This window comes from Mirounga leonina, unplaced genomic scaffold, assembly GCF_011800145.1.
Source record: "Mirounga leonina isolate KUSES-001 unplaced genomic scaffold, KU_Mleo_1.0 Mir_82, whole genome shotgun sequence".
Taxonomy (NCBI): domain Eukaryota; kingdom Metazoa; phylum Chordata; class Mammalia; order Carnivora; family Phocidae; genus Mirounga; species Mirounga leonina.
The window spans coordinates 49758852-49783816 of record NW_023270825.1 but is presented as its reverse complement, the minus strand read 5'-3'; the positions used below and the strand labels follow the sequence as shown (position 1 = coordinate 49783816).

At 39.2% G+C, this 24965-nt stretch overlaps 1 protein-coding gene and 1 long non-coding RNA gene across 2 annotated transcripts in view; one reads left to right on the top strand and one right to left on the bottom strand.

The window, feature by feature from the left end:
* MDGA2 (MAM domain containing glycosylphosphatidylinositol anchor 2) overlaps positions 1–1470 on the bottom strand; it is a 797493-nt gene extending 796023 nt beyond the window's left edge. Inside the window, exon 1 of the mRNA XM_034992713.1 lies at positions 995–1470. Within this exon, the coding sequence (XP_034848604.1) occupies positions 995–1274 (280 nt within the window). The 5' untranslated portion in view covers positions 1275–1470. The remainder of the gene's footprint in view (positions 1–994) is intronic.
* Positions 1471–2773: 1303 nt separating this feature from the next.
* Positions 2774–24965, top strand: part of LOC118002203 — a 44001-nt gene continuing 21809 nt past the window's right edge. The window contains exons 1-2 of the long non-coding RNA XR_004676980.1: positions 2774–2811; positions 14944–15039. This is a non-coding gene — a long non-coding RNA (uncharacterized LOC118002203). The remainder of the gene's footprint in view (positions 2812–14943; positions 15040–24965) is intronic.

Here is a 24965-nt window from a genome sequence, read left to right as displayed (position 1 = left end):
CTGTTCTCCTAACCTCCCCTACCATACCTTTGAGATCACAAAAGTTATGTTCCCTTTGTGGCACTGCCTGCTTGTCCCAGGAAAAGACGCACATTTCACATAGGGCCTGGGTGTGTGTGTGAGTGTATCTTTCAGTCCCGAAAGCCAAGGGTGCCAACTGCTGACAGGCAAAGGAACGTGGGTCTGCTCTTGAGGACTTAAAAATCTCCAAATTAACAAGCTCGCCCTTCTCTCGGTCCTAACCCGCCCAGACCTGGGTTTTCCAGAGAACTGAGGTTGTGTTCCTGTTGCAGCGAGCTGGTGTCCTGCCCCGGAGCCGAGACGCGCGGACTTGGCCATCCGTTCATTCATGCATTTGCTCATCCATTCACATAAACATGTCCCTTAATTGTGTCTGGCACCGAGAATCTTTCCTGCTATTTTCCCCTCCCCAAGTCAGTATTCATGGCAACGCTGGTGCAGGACGCAACTCAACTGTCACCCCACTTCCTGAGCCGGAAAATCAAGTCACAGAGGCATTCACCAAAAAAAAAAAAAAACAAAAACAAAAAAAACGAAAAGGTAGAGAGGAGGAGGAGGCGGGAGACGGAGACGGATGGGAAGCTCACTGGGGTCACATTCGAAGCTTCCCTTCAGGGGAAACCGCGGCACCGACACCGCGGCAATGCAAGGAACGAAATCATTATTAAATCAAAGACGGCTAGAGCTCCGGTCCCCAGGGGGGATAAATCAAGTGCAAAGCCACTCGTTCGCAAGAGTGCAATGCTGCCGGCTCGACCCAACTCCCAGCCCCAGCCGAGGCGCTGGGGGAGCGGCTCGCAGCCCAATCCGCAGCGCGCTCGCTGCCTCCTTACCGCTCCCAATAACGTGATGAAGTGTAAATCAAATACCACGCCGGGAGGGGCCCCGGAACGGTGCGAGTCGTGCATTTTCGCTCGCCAGCCTATCTTAACTAAGAACCACAAGGTCACGATAGCGTCGCGATTCCACTCACCGTATACTCCTTGGCCAGAGATCCCCTCCAGGAGGACTGTCAGCAGCCACACGAGACCGTACACTAAATCCATCTTCACGTGAACATGAACATATCCAGCCCAGGGGGGACGCAGCGGGACCTTCCGGAGGCCGGCGGCTAGCCGAGCGCGCCCCACTCGCGCCCGGGCCGAGCCGAGGCACCCGGGAGCCGCTCGCCGAAGGAGAAAGCGCCGTCCGTCTGTCCTTCCCCGGCGGCGGCCGTGAGCGGAGCGCAGGAGCCCCGCACACCCCACACTCATACACACACACACACACACACACTCCCACAACACAATACCCTGACACACACTCACACGCACGCCGCACTCACTCCGGGCGCCTGGGAAAATCGCAGATGCCGGGGAGGAGCAGGGGGCGTGATCGAAGGGGGCCGTGAGGCGAAGTGTTCTTCAGGGTAGCGGGCTCGAGTCTCCGCGGCGGCGGCGGCGGCGCGCTGGGCTGGCAGCGGGCGCGGGCCAGCGGCCGGGGGTGCCGAGCGGTGCGAGCCTGACGCGGGCAGCCACGGAGCAGGAAGTGGCCTCTGACTCGGGGCACCGAGCGGGGGCTTCCTCGCCCGGGTTCGCCTTTACAAAGTAACTCGCGAAGGTCCCCCGAGCAGCGTCAAGCGGCGGCAGCGGCCCGCGCGCCCGCAGTCCGGAGCCCCCAGCCCTGCTGTCTTGCCTTCCCCCATTCCATCAGTTGCCATTGCAACGCCAATCCTGTTGAACGACACAGGCTCGCATCGCCGAGCGGGGAGAGGAGGAAGAGGAGGAGGAGGAGGAGGAGTGGGGCTAAGGGGACGGGGGTGGGGAGGAAGGGATGGGAGGAGGGGGGAGAAGGAGGAGACGGACCGACGAGGAGCGAGTGTGCGTCTGGAGCTCTCTCGGGCACCAGCCGCCGCCGCCGCCGCCGCCGCCACCACCACCGTTCTCCAAAATAGCCTTTAGCGCCCTGCCAGCGAAGAGGGGGCTCCGGGCGGCCGCACCAATTCCGGGAGCCGAAAGCAGAGTCCAGGCACCGCCACTTGCGAAAAAGGGAGAAAGCCAAGCAGAGACCGGATCCGCACACACGTCTACGCGTGCCCACCGGCACCGCGCGCGTCCCCTTCGCTTCCGCGCCGCCCCCGCCAGGTGGAGGGGTGGGGGCGGTCGGGACAGGCGGGAGTTTAGAGGAGGGAGCCGCTGAAGGGGCTCCCCGCCCGGGCTAACGCAGTGCTGGCATCCGGAGGCGAACGCGGGAGCGGCCGCCTGAGGACGACACCCGGCTGCGTGGCCGCCGGTCGGGACCCAGCTGCGGCAGAGGTGCCGCGCCGGGCGGCGGAGCGCCCAGGGCTCGACGCCGGCCGGAATCCCTGGGGGTGCGCGGGGCTGCGCGCCGCGGAGGCGAGGGGCGGAGGTGGAGGAGGAGGGCGAAGCCGGGAGCTGGCGGACGGGCTGCCGGGCTGCCAGAGAGGGAGGCTGTGTGTGGTCACGTTGTGCGCTACGTGCCGAGAGCGCGAGCTGCTAGCCGCAGCTGGGCGACGTCAAAGCCGGGTGCGCGGCTCAGCCGCCTGCCTCCGCGCCTCCTCTGCCTCCCCTGCTCCGCCTTCGCTCTGCCTGCTTGTGTCAGCCGAGGAGCTCATCAGCATGGACAGCGCCGAGAGGCTCCGCGAGGCCGGCTGCGTCCGGCCCCCCGCTTTCCCCGCCGAGGCCCTCCCCGGACTCTCTGGGAGCTCCGCGGCGGCAGACCGCCGTTATTATGCCTGATGCCGCCGTTTGCGCTTGCACGCCGAAGGGCCGGCTACCACCCTAGACCAGGGTAATTACAGCACACTATCTCCTCCCCGTCGCCCAAGGTCTTCCGGGACCCGTTCTGCTTGACTAGAGGGCAGAACAGGCCACAGCACTTGCAAGTGGCTTCGTTTCTTCCCCCATTTCCGTCCTTTGAAATGGAAATGTGGTCATCGTGGCAATGAGGTGTCTCTCCTCTCTAGGAGAGAAACACTAGGAGTTCAGAGCTTAGTTTATTTAATATGCAACGTCTCAAACTAAAGTTAGCTGCTTTGAAAATCTTTTCTCTTTTGTGAAAGACAGACTCTCATTGGGGCAGAGCTAGCTAGCTCTGATATTGGGATTAAGAAATTCATAGTTACGAAAGGATTAGAAAATTCGAGGCATCTTTAATTTACATTGGAGCGAGAGTAGAAATACTTAACCAAATTTTGATAGGGAAAAACTGGGAATATAGTTGTGGTGTGTGATTTGTTTTTATAACCACAATAATTAGTGCTTCCTGCATGCAATTCACTTTCTTGAATATATTCTTCACTATTCAAACAGCATATGGATAAGGAAGTGATTAAAATAGCTAAAACGTGCATTTATACATGTGTAACAAAAGTAATTGCTATGGAGAATCTGAAGCATAGTATTCATTTATCTGCTCCCATAACAGATTAGCATAACATACTGCATTTCCCTCTCTCCCTGCTACTTCTGCTGTGGGGAGGGAACTCCAAGCACTAGAAAATGAATAGTCCCCATTGTTTCCACCAAGGTCCTTTAACTCAACTAAGTGAATTATGTATATTATCTTTATAGGGTGTGACCTAGTGCTTACCCTCTGGGTTTCCAAGATAGGAGGAACCAAGAATGTTGAGAGGGTCCCGATGGATGCCTCACATAGTGTTGAGGACCCCTTCTTTATGAAATGCCACTTTCATGGATGAAATTAAGTATCATTTTATGAGTAAAACTCAGTGTGTAGCATTTCTGAAGAGAATGACGTTCACTAGTCATTTATGTAGGGAGGATGGGGGGTAGAAATTGTCTTAAGTTTCTGAAAATCTGTCTTTTAAAAGTAAATAATTCCTGCATAGTATAGCACAGCAGCTTCAAGGGACAGTAAACTGCAACTCTCCAATGGCAGCTCACGATATGTATTGTCTATGAGGCACTTCCAGATTTTAGCTGCTCATGTTCTGCAAATAGCACTTCACCTGCGTATTGGCACTGTCCTTTTTTGGGGGGGGGGGGACACTCTTATTTATGGAATCCTAGGCTCTTTGAGTGTTTGCAGGACTCTAGATTGAAATATCTTATTATCCCAGAATCTCAGTGTATCTCGTTTACTACAGAATCCAGACTAAGTGACAATCCCTAATAGAGAATGTTTTCCTTAACTTTCAACATTAGGACATAAGCTTAAGGAACTCAGGGCCTTTACTTTCCTTGTAGTGCCCATCTCTACCTAGGGAAATACCATATACCCATGAACTATTTGGAGCTTGGAGAGAAGTTAGAGAACCTGGACATTGTAGAATTTATTTCAGTTGAGGAAACAGCCAGGTGTATCTACTCTGGGCCAGGCCTAATTCTGGATACTGGACATTCAAAAATATATGAAACAGAATCCCTTCCTTTAAGAAACACACATAGTGCACAGGGTGTATTGGTCAACACATGCACCACTACTTCTGTTGACACTATGAGTATTATATAAATAAAGTCCCAGGGCTCTAGGTGGCAAATTTTGCATGCAGCCATTAATTGGCTAACATGACAGTGAGAATAAAAATTGCACTGGATTTAACTTTTTTTTTTAGTTCCGATGAAAATACTGGATGGATAAGTTATGGAAACAAATGGCCAGTTCAACCAGTCAAGGTTTTTTTTTTTTTTTTTCTGCTTGAAATTCAACATTCTTTTTATCTGCCCTGACCAACCCAGCATGATGTATTCAGCCACACCTAGCATTAGCTACTAAAGGCCTCCAGGTGGTGAGCCTGAGCTGAGGCTTAAGGACTGGCAGGGAGATGGTTTATCAGAGAGGAAAGGAGTTCTAGAAGACGGGTCCAAAGGCTACAGTGAAATCAGACCCAGGACACTCTGTAGCCCAATTAGAGAAGTTTCCTATAGGAGCAGTGTAAATAACTTTATGGAGTACTAGCTTCTTGGATTTTGCATTGTGAATATGGATGTGCTATAGATCCCAAAGGAATCGCACATTGCATTATTGCCAGGCCCCACTTAAGAGTATTCTTCTGTCTACCAGGAGCAGCAATGAACACTTAATCATTTGTGATTACAGGGTCATGAAAATTTAGGGACTTTCCTCTGACAACCCTAATTGCCTGAATAACATGTTATAGTTTTATTTACTATGGTTTCTTTTTCATTTCTATCTCCATCTTCCAGTATGAGCGTGACATTCCAACCTAGGTAACATGAGAGAGGCAATGTCATGGAGGGAATCAGGGCTTGAGCAAGATACACCCAAGATAGTGGGACAGAGAGAAGAAAAACTAGTAACTCAGGAGATACAGCTGAGTAGGGCAAAGTCAAAAGATCAGTGGTAAATCTGTCCTTTCTTTCTAACCTAGCTTCTTCCCACAAGGCAAATACCAGGTCTTGTGTATTTTTATAGTTACTCCCTGTTTTCCCCACTAGTCCTTTAAATCACATATACACTATTCCCTGCCTGTTTATAAAACCAAACAAGATTGTAGAAATCATCAGGGGTATATAGGTAATCTTTCAGAAATTGTACACTCTAACCTGTTGCCCCATACTTCCTTGTGCTTGCTTTATTCTTTTTGATCACTGATTCCTGGTTTATATCACAGCTTATTGGGACCATATAACTCACTCTGAATCATACCTCGGTTGTCTGTGTATATGGACCCCTGGCTTAATCCTTTTATCCTGAGGCTAAATCTACTTCTGATATTTCCAAAATCTTGTTGTTAAGGCAAACTCCATTTTTCTGTGGCTCAGACATGAATGTGAGACCCCAAACTATCACTTCCTCAATGGACTTCCCAATGGACCAGTTCTCTTTAAAGCTAACCCAGATTATAATCAAGTCCGATTAAACCCTAAAATGGAACATTCCTCTAGGGTACAGAATCTTCTGTTCTGATAAGTTTTCTCTAGCCAAATGCATGTCCACCTAGTTTCATTTTCTCCTACTTAGTAATAGCTTCACAGCATGCAAGCTTAGAAAAAAACCTAAGCAGCATCACCTAGAACTGACTGTTTCGGATGACAGTGAGACATGATTTACTATCAGGGAGACAAAGCATAGCATCGGGGGTTTGGTCATCTCCAGGAGGCAGGCAAGGGGCACTTGTTCATAAACAGCAGAACTCAGACACTGGTGTTAAGCATGAGACAAGGATTTCATTTTGGGCAACAGGATTGTCCCTCAACAGGGCTTTAGTGAGAACAAAAAGGGGAATGAGAAAGGCACCTACTAAATTAGAAATAAAGAAGCACATCAAATCCCCATTGTATGAACTGAGAGAAGTCAAGGAGAGATATATGGCTTGTGGAAGTAACAAAATACCCAAAGGATAATCCCCAGAGGTAGCAAATCCAGGGTCTAAATGAAAAAAGGAGGTACCTAGGAAAGGCTGATTATATGGATACTGTTTTGAGAGGATGCCAAGGTAATTTGTTACCAGATGATGGGGCTAAGGTCTCAGATATATTGTGGCTGCCCGTGAAGAGTACCTCACAAACACAGGAAAGTAGAGGCAGAAGCAGAAAACATGAGGCAAGGGTCTTTATAGTCTTGATATTCTATCTTCAGCTTAAAAATAACAAACCTCTGAAATTTGGTAAAGAATTATATTCTCTCTCATATGCACTCCTTCTTTAAGACAGACATCCTAGTCTATAGTTCTGGACATCCAGGATTTTGGGAACCACTCATGTTTTCTATAGTTTGCATCTTGAACCCATAATTATTTTTTTAAAAGCCTACCTTCATATACCATAGCCTTGACAATTTTAGTAGCCCTGCCCTAGATCTATTCTTATTCTGGCACGTCTCCCTCGATTCTGACACTATTTCAGGAACAGAAAAGATGCAGATTTGTTCCAGAGTAGAAGTGTTCAGTTCAGGGCAGTGTAACATAGTAGGTAAATGTCTGAGCTTTGACATCAGACTGTCTTGGGCTTGAATCTCTGACGTCAGTTTGACCTTGACGTTTCCCTTATTTCATAAAACAAGAAGAGCAAGAGGTTATTAAGAGTTTTAAATAAAGTAGTACACATAAGATACATAGCTCAGCACCTGACACATAGTGCTCAAATAATATATTATTACTCTTAATATTCTTATTGATAATATTTGTTAGTTGTTAGCATTAGTATATGGGGCCAATACCTTGAATCACTTATATTTTGAGGTTAGCTAACAGCTCAGAACCTTTAGTTTTATAAGTATGATGAAGTGTTTTTCTCTAAAAGGCATGACTTCACTTCCTTTCAAAGTTCATCTGTCCCATTTCTGTCCAGTCACATTGAATTCTGAAGTCTTTGTACAGTTTATCTGTAATGGTTTGGCATTTCAGTACTTAGGAATAGCTTAATATCTTCTGAAAACTTGAAAATTTGAGAGTACAATTCTACTTCAAGATTATTTTTGAAAGTGCCACGTCTCTGGTTGTATCCTTGGAAAACTCCACAGCTTAAATATTAACACAGAGAAGTTTCTGCTTATCATTTTGCTTGGTTTACTGTCTTTTAAAAACAGATTGGTATGAAGTAATGCTTACACTTCTAGGTCACCAGTAGACTAGATTAAAGATCAACATCAAATTTGGATTAGCAATTTTGTGGTGGAAATATAAAGAAGCCCACTGTTTCTGACAAGGAAGTGATTTGATTAAGCCTCAGATAAGATAAAAAGGACTAGAAGGGAGTTGAACTAAAACTGTCCCCTTGATTGTATATTTGGAGCAATTTATAGATGTACATGTAATAGGAAATAAAGGAAAGGAAATTTGGGCTGTATCAGATAGTGGGTTCAAAATTTGGCATCACAACACCAATACAATTAATATAATATGCCATAACATAACATAAACTCTAAACATAATTAAACTTGATCTGTTAACAAGCTACTCATATCAGCTAGTGGTTGGAAAAACTCAAGGAAGCACAGCCTCTTCTTGGTTTAAAAATTAGCATCTTTTGGGGCACCTGGATGGCTCAGTCAGTTGAGAGTCCAACTCTTGATTTCAGCTCAGATCATGATCTCAGAGTTGAGGGATCAAGCCCCACATTGGGCTCTGTGCTGGGTGTGGAGCCTGCTTGGGATTCCCTCTCCCCCTCTGCCCCACCCCTCCCCCACTCTTGCTCACGTACGCATGCTCTCTCTCTCTCTAAAAAATTTTTTTTTAATTTAGCACCTTTTATCTAATTACCTAATTTTTCAGGGTTTCTCTCACACGCTCTTCTCTTTGTCCTCACCCCATGAATGGTTGGTTCATGTTTTGTTCTTATATTAGAGAGAAGTATCTTCTTTCAGCCAACATTGTTAGACTTCCATTTGATCTTTGAGAATCTGCCACTTACCCTACTGCACCCATTGCTCACATCTTCACCCAATGGCTTTCAGTGATAAGGACATAGGTCCTGCCTCATTCCAACCTCAGGCTTCTCGCAGACTTCTTGTCATTGAAGAACTTTCTCATTCTTCTTTGGGGTCACCAGAAAAGTCTAGATCTCCTCTACACCATACACATTGGGAAACTATATGGTATTATTCTTCATTCTTTCTTTACCTGAATATACCATGTTGAGCTTTATACTCCTTTATAGATTCCCCGATTTGCACTCTGAGGCATTTTCATCCAAGAGTTAAGGCAAGATTCAAAAAATAAGCTTTCTAAACCATGGAATTCCTAAAGTATATGAAGGTCACTACTCCCTTTCATTCACAAGAGAGGACAGGGAAGTCCCCCTCAGGAGCATGCATATCCTTATCTTCCAATTTGCCATCTCTCTTTCCTTCCTCTCTCTAGGCTCTTCTATTCTCCCTGGCCATAAGCCCCCCATCAAGCCAGAGGGAAGTTGACCATCCTTGCAAAGGGAAAAATGAAAGTCATTTGAATCTTGGATTCTTCTTACTTTCTGCTTTATAGAAAAACTACTGTGGTCTGAATTCTCCAAGCTAGAGCTTAATAATTTAAAGCCTAGGTCTTCCCGAAAAAACAATTTTTTTTTTTTTCAAATGCCTGACACTTCTTTTTTCCCTGGTTTCTGCCCTTTCCCTGAAGGTATGCTCAGCTTCGATAAATGTAGAACCTTAGAGCAGCAAGAATTACAGGAAATCAGAAACAAGTTGAATATAAGCTAATATTTCAAAATATTAGTTATAGCTGTACAGCCCAATTCTCTATAAATAAGTCAGTAAGGGGGTAGGACTAGGTCCTGTCTATTATGGGTGGCTCAAGGAAGCAAAACATTATCCAAGTTCCAAGTTTGGGAGTAGATCCAAAGAAGTGGAGGGTTGGGGGTTTCCAGGGGTAATTCATGACAGGTGCCTTGAAGGAGGGAGAAAGAAAAAAACCTGTGGGTAGGAATGTGGTAATTAGGAGATTGAATAGGCAAGTATCCCAGCGTGCCACCAAACTGGCAAAGAAAATAAGGCCAGCCAAACATGTGACTAAGTTGTCTGAGGGTTAACCAGGAAGAATACAACAAGATAGAGGAGGGAAGAGGGGAAGGGGCACAGGGAGCTGTACCAGGTTAGATAGTGTCCCCCCAAATTCTTGTCTTCTCAGAGTCCCAGACCTTGACCTCATTTGAAAGTAGGGTTGTAACAGATGTTATTAATTAAGATGAGGTTATCCTGAAGTAGGGTGGACCCTTAATCTAATATGACTGATGAACTTAGAAGAGGAGAAGGCACAGACACACACACACACACAGAATACCATGCAACAACAGAGGCAGAGACCAGAGTGAGGCATCTACAAGTTGAGGAAGGTGGAGGATTGCTGATAATACCAAGGGCTAAGAGAAAGGCAAGGAGCAGATTCTCTCCTGGCACCTTCAGAGAGAGCATGGCCCTGCTGACACCTTGATTTTGGACTTCTAGCTTCAAGAAGTGTTAAGAGAATAAATTTCTGTTGTTATAAGCCACACAGTTTGTGGTACTTTGTTACAGCAGCCATAAGAAACAAATACAGGAGCTCACACTTGTCTCTTGGGCAAGAGTCTACACAAAAACTATTTGGCCAAGCCCTCTGGAGCTGCTATCCAGATCCTTGCCTTTAGGAAGTTTTCTTCTAAATCTTTATGGAATCACACTTTCCTAGCTTGGACAAATCAACCTACCTCAGTAGTGCATGTGTTACTCAGGAGAGTAATCATGAGAGCTAAATGGAATAGTTCTTGTAAAACGTAGGTGATCATGCCCTTTCTCAGGAAACCAGAGAGAACCAGGAAAACTAGATTTGAAGTTCTCCTATTCCAAGTTCACTTTGATGCAGCCACTCCCAGGTACCGGTGGGAAGCCTGGGATCTCCTGGAACAGAATAGAAGCAGAGGTAGCTCTGTCCTCTGTGCTCCATGTATCTGACAATACCCCTCTACTTAGCAAAAGCCCGGGATAGAGGAAACCTCTCATATTTCTCTTCCCCTCTCTTTTTCTTACTCTCCTATAACCAGAAGAGGGGAATTTTCTTCTTTTTCCCATCTACCACAACCTTAAGTAAAACTCACTTACAGCAGCAGTTTTCAAACTTTCTTTTCTTGCCATTTATTTACCTCAACCCACCACAATAAATATATTTTTATCCTGACTCAGTACACATACACACATCCAAAACACATTTTTATTTGTAATACAATTACCCTTTGCACCAAAGTTTTTGAGATGTTCTATTCTATTCTATTCCTTTCTCTTCCATATTATTTTATTTTTAAAAAGTGTGGTCTGACCTTACCAAACTTAATTCTATAACTCCTTAATGTGTAATGCAGCATATTTAGTGCAAATGCCCATTTTTTGACATGCTGAAATGTTGCTTAAAAATGTTGCTAAAAATGTTAATTAAAAAATTATCTTCCTAATGAAAAATTCTGAAAAGAGCATATACCCTAACTATCATGCCCTGAAACAATAAATTTCTTGGTTAGGCTTTGGAAAAGGGATAATTGTTACAGATACATACTTTGAATGATACATGTATTTACCTGGTTCGTATCCTTTCTTTTTCATTCAACATGAGTGACATCTTTCCTTGGCAATAGTGATCATTTTCAGAAGCACTTTTTTAAAGATTTTATTTATTTATTTGTTATTTTATTTATTTAAGAGAGAGGGAGAAAGAGAGCTGGAGCGCAAATGAGGGGAGGGGCAGAAGGGGAAGGAGAAGGAGAGAGAGAATCTCACACGGACTCTGCATTGAGCGCAGAGCCCCACGTGGGGCTCAATCCCAGGACTCTGAGATCATGACCTGAGCTGAAATCAAGAGTTGGACACTTAACCTACCAAACCACCTAGGCACCCCTTATCAGCATACTTAATGACTGAACAATGACAATCTGTGGATGCAATGGAATCATCTAACCAAGCTCCTTTTGTTGGGCATTTGGTTTGTTTCAAAAGCTTACATTCTAATGGGATGAGACAGATAATAACCAATAATCAGACAAACAAACCATAAGGATAATTGCAGATTGCAATAAGTACTTAAAAAAAAGGTGATCTAATAGAGTATGAAAATATTGGGGATTATATTAGATAATATCATCAGGAAATGGATTTTGAGATAAACGTGAAAGACAAAAGGCTCACCACATAAAGATGTGAAGAGAGATCTACAGACACAAGGGAAAACAAGGGTTCTTGGAGTCTAATGCATTGAAGGAACAGGAAGATAGCTTTCTGGAAAGTAGTTGGGGACCAACTCATGAAGAACCCCATAGGCCAGGGTAAAAAGAAAGTTTTATTCTCCATGCAAGGGGAAGCCTCTAGACAACTCAGAGAGATACAAAGAGAAATAGAAAGAAAGAAAGAGACTATCCCAAGACGGAAAAGGGTCTATAGTCAACAAGTATACTGGGCATGGTTAGGGATGAATGAATCAACTTGGGTACTGGTCATATAAAATTTACAGTCAACTTCAGAGTTTATTTCTTTATTTAGTTTCTTTTTTGTTTCAAGTTTTTATTTAAATTCTAGTTACTTAACATATAGTGTAATATTAGTTTCAGTAGTAGAATTTTGTGATTCATCACTTGTACATACAACACCCAGTGCTCATCACAAGTTCCCTCCTTAATCCCCATCACCCATTTAGCCCATCTCCCACCCATCTCCCCTCCAGCATCCCTGTTTATTCTCTATAGTTAAGAGTCTCTTATGGTTTGCCTCCCTCTTTCTTTTTTTTCTTTCCCCTATATTCATCTGTTTGTTTCTTAAATTCCACATATGAGTGAAATCATATGGTATTTGTTTTTCTTTGACTGGCTTATTTCACTTAGCATAATGCACTCTAGCTCCAGCCATGTCGTCGCAAATGACAAGATTTCATTCTTTTTAATGGCTGAATAATATTCCATTGTGATGGATTATATATATAAATACACACACACACACACACACATATACCACCTATTCTTTATCCATTCATCAGTCGATGGACATTTGGGCTCTTTCCATAATTAGGCTGTTGTTGATAATGCTACTATAAACATCAGGGTGCAAGTGCCCCCTTTGAATTGGTTTTTTTGTGTCCTTTGGGTAAATACCTAGTAGTGCAATTGCTGGGTCATAAGGTAGTTCTATTTGTAACTTTTGGGGGAAGCTCCATGCTGTTTTCCAGAGCGGCTACACCAGTTTGCCTTCCCCCAACACTGTAAGAGGGTTCCCCTTTCTCTGTATCCTCACCAACATCTTGTTTATTCTAGCCATTCTGACAGGTATGAGGTGGGATCTCATTGTAGTTTTGATTTGAACAATTTTCATACACCTAGGAACATGGATTGTTTCTGAATTCATTTAGGCTTTTTAAAGATTGTGATACTATTTTGTAGTTTTGTTTATGTATGCCTTATATATTTTGGAAATTTATACATTATTGTTATTAATGAGAAATTTTTAAAATCATATTCTCTAAGTGGTTATTGTTGGTAGGTAGGAGAGTTATTTAATTTTTGTATATTCATTTGATAACCAGCTGAAATAGCTTCTTAGGTCTATTTTTCTTTTTCTTCAATTGTCTTGAGTTTATCAATTAGTGAAACAATCATATAATCTGCCAATAGTGATCATTTTTATTGATTTTTCATCAGAGTCATGAGTCCCCACTCCTCCTTTTTTGTGAGATTTCATTGGCAGTAACTTCTGTCATAAAACTGAAAAATGTTAGTGATAACATATTTCAGATTTTAATTGGAATGCTTCCAATGTTTCACAGTTCAGGATGCCATTGAGTGTTGGTTTCAAATGGATATACAATTCCTAGTTTAATAAAAAGTTTTGTGCTATTGTTTCTGGTTGTGGGTTTGGTTTTTCCTGGCCATCCCTCCACCTAAGTCACCCAGTGTGCATGACCAATGAATTTAACCAAATGCCTTCATGGTATAAGTTATAAATTATTTTATGATAATTTTAAACTTAGGTTTCTTGAGATGATCTATTAGTGAGGGTTCTCCTGAGAAATACAACCGATAGGATATATATAAATAGAATACCTAAGCCATTTAAACTTAATACATTCAATCTTTGAAATCACAGTATAAGGTAGGAACTTCTCATTATTCAGTTCATAGATGAGGAAACTGAGGCACAGAGGGCTTATTATGTTGAAATATCTTTGTGTATCAGAAAAAGCCCCACACTTGTAATACTGTATTAAGACTTCAATAGGGGCTCCTGGTGGTTCAGTTAAGTGTCTGCCTTTGACTCAGGTCGTGATCCCAGGGTCCTGGGATCAAGCCCTCCATCTGACTCCCCGCTCAGTGGGGAGCCTGCTTCTCCCTCTCCCACTCCCCATGCTTGTGTGCTCTCTCTCTCTCTCACTCTCTCTGTCAAATAAATAAAATCTTTTAAAAAAAGACTTTAATAAAGTACTAGAGTTACTAATAATTTTGGTTACAATTTTCTCTAATTTATATTCTTATTTGAAACTGGGAAGTTTATAATTTTTATGAGCTCCAGAGAATCATAGAAATTATTATACAAAGGTTCAAAAGAGCTCACCTGCTAGTCATCTGGACCTGCATATTTTTGAAGGGTCTTCCCTGTTAGTCTATTCAATTTGTGGCATCATAGTAAGTCATGTATTTCTGAATGTTTACTAAAATATATCATGAATAGCACAGTCTTAAAATTTAATAAATATCTCCTCTAAATCTGTGCTTACATCTCTTTTTTCATTCTCAAAACTTATACTTTTATTTTCTTTCTGTGTATGTGTATTAGTGTATATGTTTTGTGAGTTCTCTTTTTTTGTCCCTTCAATCTACTAGCTTTCAAATTTGTCAATTATACCATTGTATGCTTTGTAATTACTTAAGTCTTGTGTTAGTTTTCATCTCTCTTTATTCCTATCTCTTAGATTAATTGGGATAACTTTGGCATATTAGTTTTAGCTTCTTAGACTGAATAATTAATATGTTTATTCTTACCTATTTACTGATGAAAGTATTTAGATTTACACTTTCTGTCCTGAGTATAGAATTTGCTGTTTCATTCTATTTTTGACATAGCCTGTTGTCTCTTTTGTTAGTTTCAATGTAGATTGCAATAATTATAGTCTCGAATTATTGGTTGACTAAGGAGCTGCCAAGGAAAACTTTTTAATTATTTGCCTGTGATTAAGTATCTGCCATGCTAATTATTGCATAATAAGAAAATGTAGATTATAAAATTTCTACTTTTTTATGTTTGTTAAAATTTTCCTTGTGGCCATTTAGATCTTTTCTAGGTAAATATTTTATGGACTCTGAAAATAACTGTGAATCTTAAAAGTAAGACACAAAGTTTTATATATAAATATATAAAACCAACCTTCTTAATTAGATTATTTACATGTTCTATATTTTAATAATATTTTGATGTATTTTGTCATTCACTATTGCAGAGGAGAGGTTTGTGGCAAGCTTGATTTTTTATTCACTATAGACATTTGCTCTTCCTTCCTAGGTGGTTTCAGTATTTTTACTTCATGTTGGTGATTCACATATTTTATCTGGATGTATCTGGATAAGGATTTTTCCCAGGAATTATACCTTATATATGGTAAGTCCTCTCTCACCCCTGAAATGTTTTCTCTTATTTATATCTTCTCTGTTTAGACTGGTTATACTCTTTGGGGAATAACTACTCTTGGCTTTATCTTTACTCTTTTTTTTCCTCTCCGCATACATTCATTTTGATATATATAAGATGTGAGTATTCACTTTCTTTCATCAAATCTGTCATTTTTCTCGGTGTTCTGGGAAAACTTCCCATTCTTCTGGTCCACATCACTGCTTTGATTTTCCACAACAGTGGATATCCACACCAGAGTCAAATGGAAATTTTATCTTTATCACTAATTTATAATTGTCCTTAAAGCCATTGGATAACTCACTTATTGCTTTCTTTTCTTCGTCCCGTTTTCCTATGTCTTTGCCTGACACTGGCAAGACCCTAAGCCTTTTCAAATAAGTAATTGTAATTTTCTTCTGGATCTTGCAATAAATTATTGTCAGAGATGTACTCGTCTTTGTGCTAGTCCTTTTCTCTTCTGCTGCAGTAATTTTTTATTAGCCCAATGCTGATTATTTTTCTTAAAGAGAGTTTAGATCTATCAGGATGTAATTTTCTTAACAGAAAATATGGATTGTCTTAGGTCCCGCTCCCTTTCTACTTGAGTAATGAGGAAATGTTCTTCTGAGAGTCATAGTAAGGGACAGACTGCTGGAGCCTTAATAAGGAGCAGGTCATGCAATTCTCTATGACTTCAGGGGATTTTTCTACTACTTGCATAATCTGCTTTTCTGATTCTAAACTAAGAAAATAGGTAAAGATTTTAAGTCCCAGCATGCAGCAACAGGATTCCTTTTCTTTCCTTTTTTTTTTTTTTTTAATGTCTGTCACCTCTCCAGTGCTCATTTATAGTGAGCTATACTTTCCAGAATGCATGTATTGTGGTTCTTCCTCTGCAAATAGCTCCTGACATGTGCCATTTAGTTGGGGAACAGATAAAGCATCTTTCTTAGTTCTTTTTTTGTTCTTTCAGTCAATCTCTTGACTTTAGTCAAGAATCAAATCCTTCCTTTCTTTTTTCCCCCTCAACTACTGTTTATAAGTATGCCAGTTTCTCCCAGATTCTAGCCTAAGGTTAAGTGTCTGTTTTACTTACTTATTAACTTTTTCTGCATGTTTTCCCATAGGAAGGAGGCTGCATTAGTGCCTATTAGCCACATGTTATTTAAATGGGGATTATCACATTTAATTTTCTAAACTTATTTCACTTTAAGTTATTTTCTGTACTTCCAATATGTAGACAACCCTAGAATGAGTGGTATCCCTCTTTGTAATGTTACTTGGCAGTCATAACGGATTTTCCTTGGTCTGTATTCCTTAGGTTATTTTGAATTCTGTTAATTAAACTGTCCTTATTGCTTACAAGAGACCTATAAAGAGAATGATGGAATCACAAGTGAAATCTTTTAGAGTACAAACCTCACTTTAGAGCGACAGAGATGAAATGGAGGTGGATTCAGCACATGTCATCAGCTTTGAAAGTGGGAGAATTCTTATTTCAAAATCTTGGAGAAAACACTCAGAACCAGGAAGGCATACAAAATCCCTGTACTCAATATGTTCTAAATTTCTATTTTATTTTTTATCAACTTTGTATTAAAGAAAAGGAATCAAAACCATAAAGCATGAATTAAAAATTATTAGATGGGTAGTGATATTAATTCATTCCAAACATTTGTTAAACCTATACATAGGAAAGTGTAGTATTTGTCTAAGGCTCTGGCCTTAGTCTCTTGGTCCACCCTGCAGGTCACCTGCAGTTTTAATGAAGAATTCATTGAATGAATGAATGGCTTCTTATCTCAAACACCTCATCCTGAAGGCTCTCTGTTGCTGTAGAAACACATTAATTCTGCCAAGGAGCAGGTCAGAGATGTGGGGAGTTAATGTCCACAGAAGCAACCTTCCAACAATAAGGGACATTTGTTGGTAGATAAATACCTCAGTTTCTTCACTCCCAGATGGGAAAATTCTCTCAGGGAATAGTAGTGAGTCTGAGCTCCAGTTGTCCACAGCAGTGCCCATTCATGAATGCATCTTTTATTGACTTTCTTCCCTTCCTGATTTCACTTTCCTAATAGTGCTTCCTAGGACCTGGTACTGCTTTTAGGGGAACCCCACCTAAAAAAAGGAGGAAAGTCCCAGAGGTATATGTGATAGCAAATAAATACTAGGGAGAGGCATCAATCAAGGCATATGGTGTTTCACCAAATGTTTGTCCCAAGCCATTGTTTTTTTTAAAGTGTTTTCTTTTTTTTTTTTCCAAGCCATTGCTTTACACAATTATAATAGTGTTAATTTTCCAAGTAAAAGCTTCATGCCAGGAAGTCAACAACAGTTGCTGAATCAGCTCTCTGCCTGGTGTCATTTAAAAAATTTTATTTTGGAGCCCCTGGGAGGCTCAATCAGTTAAGCCTCGAACTCTTTTTTTTTTTTTTTTAATTTTAAATTCCTTTTAATTTAATTTAATTTTATTATGTTAGTCACCACACAGTACATCATTAGTTTTTGATGTAGTGTTCCATGATTCATTGTTTTCGTATAGCACCCAGTGCTCCATGCAGTACGTGCCCTCTTTAATACCCATCACCAGGCTAACCCATCCCCCCAACCCCCTCCCCTCTGAAACCCTCAGTTTGTTTCTCAGAGTCCATAGTGTCTCATGGTTCGTCTCCCCCACCAATTTCCCCCCTTCATTTTTCCCTTCCTTCTCCTAATGTCCTCCATGCTGTTCCTTATGTTCCACAAATAAGTGAAACCATATGATAATTGACTTTCTCTGCTTGACTTATTTCACTTAACATAATCTCCTCCAGTCCCATCCATGTTGATGTAAAAGTTGGGTATTCATCCTTTCTGATGACTGAGTAATATTCTCCTTGTATATATGGACCACATCTTCTTTATCCATTCATCTGTTGAAGGGCATCTCGGCTCTTTCCACAGTTTGGCTATTGCAGACATTGCTGCTATGAACATTGGGGTGCATATGGCCCTTCTTTTCACTACGTCTGTGTGTTTGGGGTAAATACCCAGTAGTGCAATTGCTGGGTCATAGGGTAGCTCTATTTTTAATTTTTTGAGGAACCTCCACACTGTTTTCCAAAGTTAAGCCTCCAACTCTTGATTTCAGCTCAGGTCTTGATCTCAGCTCAGGGCTTGATCTCAGGGTCAGAAGTTCCAGCCCCATCTTGGGCTCCATGCTGGGTGTGCAGCCTACTTAAAGTTTAAATAAATAAATAAATAAATAAATAAATAAATAAATATTTTTAGAATTCTACAATACTTTAAAATTCTAAATGTAGAGTATAAATACATATTATGTCATCCAATTCCTTTTTGTCTTTATCTTATTTTTAATAATAATACATATATTTAAGATGTACAACATGATTTCATATACATGCACATAATGAAATGATTACTACATTCAAACTAATATATCATATCCTTACAGTTCATTATTTTTGGTGATGAGAGCACCTAAAACTACTCTTTTAGCAAATTTACAGTATTCAGTACAGTTTTATTAACTATAGTCATCATGCTGTACATTAGATCTCTAGACTTATTCATCCTACATAATAACTGAAACTCTATACTCTTTAACAAACATCTCCCCATTTTTCCTCCCCACCCGCAGCCCCTACTAACCACTGTTCTTTCTATTCTCTGCTTTCATAGATTCAACTTTTTTAGATTACACATATAAGTGGGGTCATGCAGTTTTTTTTCTTTTGGTATCTGGCTTATTTCACTTCACATAGTGTCCTCCAGATTCATCCATGTTGTTGCAAAAGGTGGCATCTCCTTTTTGTTAAGACTGAATAATATCTCATTATATATATATATATATAACAAAAATATATAATATTTTTATCCATTCATCTGTTGATAAACACTTAGGTTGTGACATTTGTTGGCTATTGTGAATAATGCTGCAACTGTCACCCAGTTTCAATAAATACCAGTATTTACCATGCTTGATTTACATATCTTGTTTTTTAAAATGTTCATGGAATTGCAGTATACATACAAAAAACTGCACGTATTGTAAACATATAGCAAAATGAGTTTTCTCGAATTAAACACACTTATGGAACCAGCATCCAGATAAAACAAATAGAACTAGCACTCCCCAATATCCCCCCTCAACATACACACTCCTTTTCAGTTACTACTCAGACGAACAAAGATAAACACTATTCTAGTTTGCATGAGTCTTTTAAGCAAATAGCACACATCCTCTCATTTTACCTTCATATCTTCCCTGCTTTATTGTATATTATTAAGCCTAATCTAAAGATGAACCTGCTCCCTAATATGCTCCCACCATATTTTACATATAAGCATAATAAAATTTTTCCAAAATATTTTGTTGGAAAATGCTTTCCTCAATTAGAAATAACTAAAACCTGGATTTAATGAATTGAAGAGAGATATATAATAAGTGAGTAAAAAAAATGTATTTTCACTATATGAGTTTGAACTGAGTGGGGAAGTAGTATCTTATATTCAAAGATCATACAAGAAATACACTGATTTTTTTAAGTCTCTACCTCTTCCCACCTTGAACTGGATTATTTTGCTACGAAACCCTGTAATTCCATTAATAATTTCTAATATAGAAGTATTTCATTCTAACTTTAATCTAGGTTTGCAAGTGATTGTTTTATTTAGATTTAACTCATAATCTATGTTGACAGTTTTATTTTAGGATGACTAAGGGCATTTCAGAATGATAATTTCCTTTTTATTAGGATACATCTGTTGATTAAAAAACTAGTTTTGAATTTATAAAGTGCTCAAAGTAATTAATTTTGAAAGTGAAATAATGCAGTGTATTTCTGGAGCAGTCATTCTCTGCAGTACAAAGTATTTCCATATTCACCAGATACTTCCTTAGGGAGAAATGTCAAAGGAGACAAGTACTGCAGCATCTGACTCAGTGCACTATCTTTTCAGGTAAAATGTAGTCTTCTTGTTAATACAGATATGAAGAACTGATAGTAAACTTTATCAAGCTACTTATTGGCATTTCAGAATAATATCTGGCTTTTATGTTCCTTTTATATCTTGAATTAGTAATTTTTTAAAAGAAAAATTAAATTGTAAATAGAAAATTGATAAAACATATCTGACTTATCATTACCCTTTGAGAAATTCTAGGCCCATAATAAAATTTTCATCTTTTTCTTCCTTTAATTGTATGGAGCAAATATATCTCCTGACTATTCAAATAATACCATTATCATTTTTATTTAATAAAACATTCAAGTAAACAAAAAATATTGATTTCTTACCCATTGTTAAAAATTAATAAGTACAAAATAAATTACACACAAGATTTAGTTATTGAAAATAATTTATAGTGACTATTATTTTGACCTTAATTTTCAAACTATCTAAAGACCTCATTCTCAGAAACAGACTTCCAGCATGCAGAATTGAAAATTCTCTCATTTACCTTGCTTATTCTGCAGATATACTTGTCATTTATTTTTTTAGTTTATCAAATATCTAAACTATCACTCAAAAACATGGAAGAAATTATGTAATTTGGCAAAATTACATATGCAGTTTTCCTTTATCAAGAAATTCTTCTAGAAATCCATCTGAAATACTACTGACAAAATATATAAAAAGATGTATGTACAAGAAACTCTATTCCAGTAATATTTGTCATAGTAGAAAAATAGAATAAAACCTAAATATCCATTAACAGTGACTGATTGTATAAACTATTGTATGGTATTTAGATGAGGAGATTTTCACGCTAAGTGCTGAAAATGTAGCCTAGTTTATTCTAGCTGCTTATAGTAAAATTTGAGAGAAAAGACATAAGTTGAGAAAATTGTAAACAAATAAAAACCCAGAAAGTGATAATTTGGAAAACTACTGGTCCTCCCAGATAACAAAGGAAGTCAAAATTAAGAAATTCATTATCAGGAAATACTCTAGAGAAAATACTGAGGATGTGACCCTAAAGTCCTCCCTTGAAACATCAGAGGGATCAAAAGATCAGAATATTAGTCACACAATGTGACTGAGAGATAAGGGGTATGACTCAAAATCGCCTCGATTACCTGTGGCCTCTAGGAAACTTGAGGGCAATGTCCCTCAGCTATATGGGGAGAAGTAAAAATTGAGAAGGGTATTTAGGTAAGATCTCTGGGAGGAATCCTTACACAGTTTATACATGAATCAAGTCATCACATCGTGCACTTTAAAAATCATACAATTTTGTCAATTATACCTCAATAAAGCTGAAAAAATTCTCTTGATTAGCTTCTTGTCTAATGGAGTTAATTCCTCTGACATATACAGGAGACAGAAAGTTCTTAAAATTTTTATAACAGCAGAAACACTGTCGATCTAATCAGGAGAAAAGCAGCAAATTCTAACAGAGGGGCATCCTACAAAATAACTGACTAGTACTCCTCAAAACTGTCAAGGTCATCAAAAGTAAGGAAAGACTGAAAATGTTACAGCCAAGAGATGCCTAAAGAAGTGTGACAAATAAATGTAGCATGGTATCCTGAATGGGATGATGGAATAGAAAAGGTACATTAGGCAAAAACTAAGGAAATCTGAATAAAGTATGGACTTAATAATAATGGATCAGTATCATTTATTATAACAAATGTATAATAGTAATGTAGGATGTTAATAATAGGAGAAACCAGGTGTGGGGTAAACAGGAACCCTGTGTAGTATCTTCTTTTTTTCTATTAATGTAAAAATGCTTTTAAAAAGTCTATTTAAGGGCACCTGGGTGGCTCAGTTGGTTAAGCGACTGCCTTCGGCTCAGGTCATGATCCTGGAGTCCCTGGATCAAGTCCCGCATCGGGGGGCTCCCTGCTCGGCGGGGAGTCTGCTTCTCCCTCTGACCCTCCCCCCTCTCATGTGCTCTCTCTCTCTCATTCTCTCTCTCTCAAATAAATAAATAAAATCTTAAAAAAAAAGTATTTAAAATTATATAAGGATATGTAAAGAAGAAATAACACTATCTTGATTAAGTTGATATAATTGTATATATAGCAAAAACTGTCTTCATCGATTTGTTTCACTTTTTTATTGAGATAAAATTCGCATAGCATTTATAATATTAAAGTGTACAATGCACTGGTTTTTGTATGTTCACAATGTTCTGCAACAATCATCATTACCTAATTCCATAATGTTTTCATCACCCCAAGAAGAAATTCCATACACATTGAGCAGTCATTCCCTATTTCTTCCTCTCCCCAGTCTCTGGAAATCACTAATACTTTTTGTCTCTACAGATTTGCCTATTCTGGACATTTCATATAAATTGTATCATACAATATGTGGCCTTTTGTGTCTCACTTTAAGATAGCATAATGTTTTTAAGGCTTATTCATGTTGTAGTGTGCAACAGTACTTAATTTCTTTTTTTTTTAAGATGTATTTATTTATTTATTTGAAAGATAGAGACAGAGAGAGTGGGAAGAGGGAGAGGGAGACAAGGAGACTCCCCACTGAGTGGGGGGCCCAATGCGGGGCTTGATTCCAGGACCCTGAGATCATGACCTGAGCTGATTCAAGAGTCGAATGCTTAACCGACTGACCCACCCAGGCACCCCATTACTTCATTTCTTTTTAATGACTGAATGGTGTTCCACTGTGTAGCTATACCGCATTTGTAATATAAATTTATCAGTTGATGGATGTCTTGGTAGTTTTCACTTTTGGACTATTATGAAATATGCTTTATGGACATCCATGTACATGTCTCTGTGTAGATGTATGTTTCTAGTTCTCTTAGGAGTGGAACTGCCGTGTCCTATGGTAACTATGTTTAACTCATTGAAGAGCTATCAAAGTTCTTCCAAATGTTCTCCACAGAACCTGAAACATTTTACATTCCAATCACCAATGTTTGAGCATCCGATTTCTCCATATCCTGACCAATATTTGTTATTTTCCTTAAAAAATATATAATAAACACGTATGTGATTCACAAATATTTTCTCTCACTCTGTGGATTGTCCTTTCACTTTCTTGATAGTGTCTTCCAATGCACAAAGTTTTAATTTTAATGAAGGCTAATTTATTTATTTTTTCTCCTGCTGCTTGTGCTTTTGGTCTCATATTTAAGTAACTGTTGACTAATCCAAGGTCATGAGGATTTCACCTATCTTTCCTTCTAAGATTTTTAGTTTGACCTCTTACATTTAATTATTTATGTTGAATTAATTTTTTGTATGTGGTGTTAGATAAGGATCCATATTAATTCTTTTGCATGTAGATATCCAGTTGTTTCTTCATCATTTGCTGAAGAGCATTCTTTCCAGATTGAGTGGTCTTAGCATCCTTCTTGAAAACCAATTAACCAAATAAGTATAGGTTTATTTCTATACTCTCAATTCTATTCTAGTACCTATATATATTTATCTTTGTACCAGAATCCCCACCTTTTTGTTATTGTAGCTTTGTAAATTTTGAAATTATAAGTGTGAATCTTTGTTCTTTTTTCAAGTGTGTTTTAGCTGCCCAGTGCCCCTTTAAATTTCACATGCATTTTAGGATCAGTGTGTTCACTTCTCCAAAAAAAACAATTGGGATTTTGGTAGGTGTTGCATCGAATCTGGAGATCAATTTGGGGGAATACTCTCAACTTACAGTATTAGCTTTCAACCCAGGAATGTGGGTTATCTTTCCACTTAAACTTTTTCTTTAATTTCTTCCAATATTATTTTATAGTTGGTGTATAAGTCTTGCACTTCCTTGGTCAATTATTTTCTCAAGCATTTTATTCTTTTGATGCTATTATAAATGAAACTGTTTTCTTAATTTCATTTTCAGATTTTCCAATGAGATTGTGTAGATATACAACTGACTTTTGTATTTTGATCCTGTGTCCTGCCAGCTGGCTAAACTCATTTGTTAGCTCTAATTTGTGTGTGTGTGTGTGTGTGTGTGTGTCTGAATTCTAAAGGGTTTTCAATGTATAAGATCGTGTTAGTGCAAGTCAGGATGGTTTTTCCTTCCTTTTTCATCTGGGTGTCTTTTATTTCATTTACTTGCCTAATTTCTCTAGCTAGAACTTTTAGGACAATGCTACTGGAAGTGGCAATAGCAGACATCCGTGTTTTGTCCTCATCTTAGGAGGAAAGCTTTCAATTTTTCACTGTTAAGTGTGATGTTAGTAATACGTTCTTGGATGCCTTTTGTTCAATTAAAGCAGTATCCTACTATCCCTAGTTTGTTTGATAGGATTTTGTAAAACACTTTTTCTGCATCTATTGAGATGATCATGTGAATTTGCCCTTCTTTCTATTAATATGTTTTTTTTTTACATTGATTGATTTTCATATATGTGAATGACCCTTGCATTCCTGGGATAAATCCTGCTTGGTCATGATGTATAGTCCTTTTAATATATTGCTGTATTTAGTTTGCTGGTATTTTATTGATTATTCCTGGATTATCATCATAAGGCATATTGGTCTGTGGTTTTTCCTTGTGTTGTCTTCATCTGGCTTTAGTATTAGGGTAATGACAGCTTGATAGAATGAATTAGAAAGTGTTCTCTTATTTTTTGGAAGAGTTTGAGAAATTTTGGTATAAATTCATTAATCTTTATTATTTCTCCCCTTCTGCATGTTTTGAGGTTAGTTTGCCTTTCATTTTTCTAGTTTCTCGAAGTAGAAGATTAGGTTATTAATTTGAGATCTTCTTTTTCAATACACATATTCACCTCTATAAATTTCCCTCTGAGTACTGGTTTTAAAGAATCCCACATGTTTTGGTTTCTTGTGCTTTGTTTTCTTTCATATAAAAGTATTTTCTAATTTTCCTTTTGATTTTTTTGACCCATTGGTTTTTAGGAGTATGTTGTTTAATTTCCACATATTTGTGAAATTTAAAAAATTCCTTTGTTATTAATG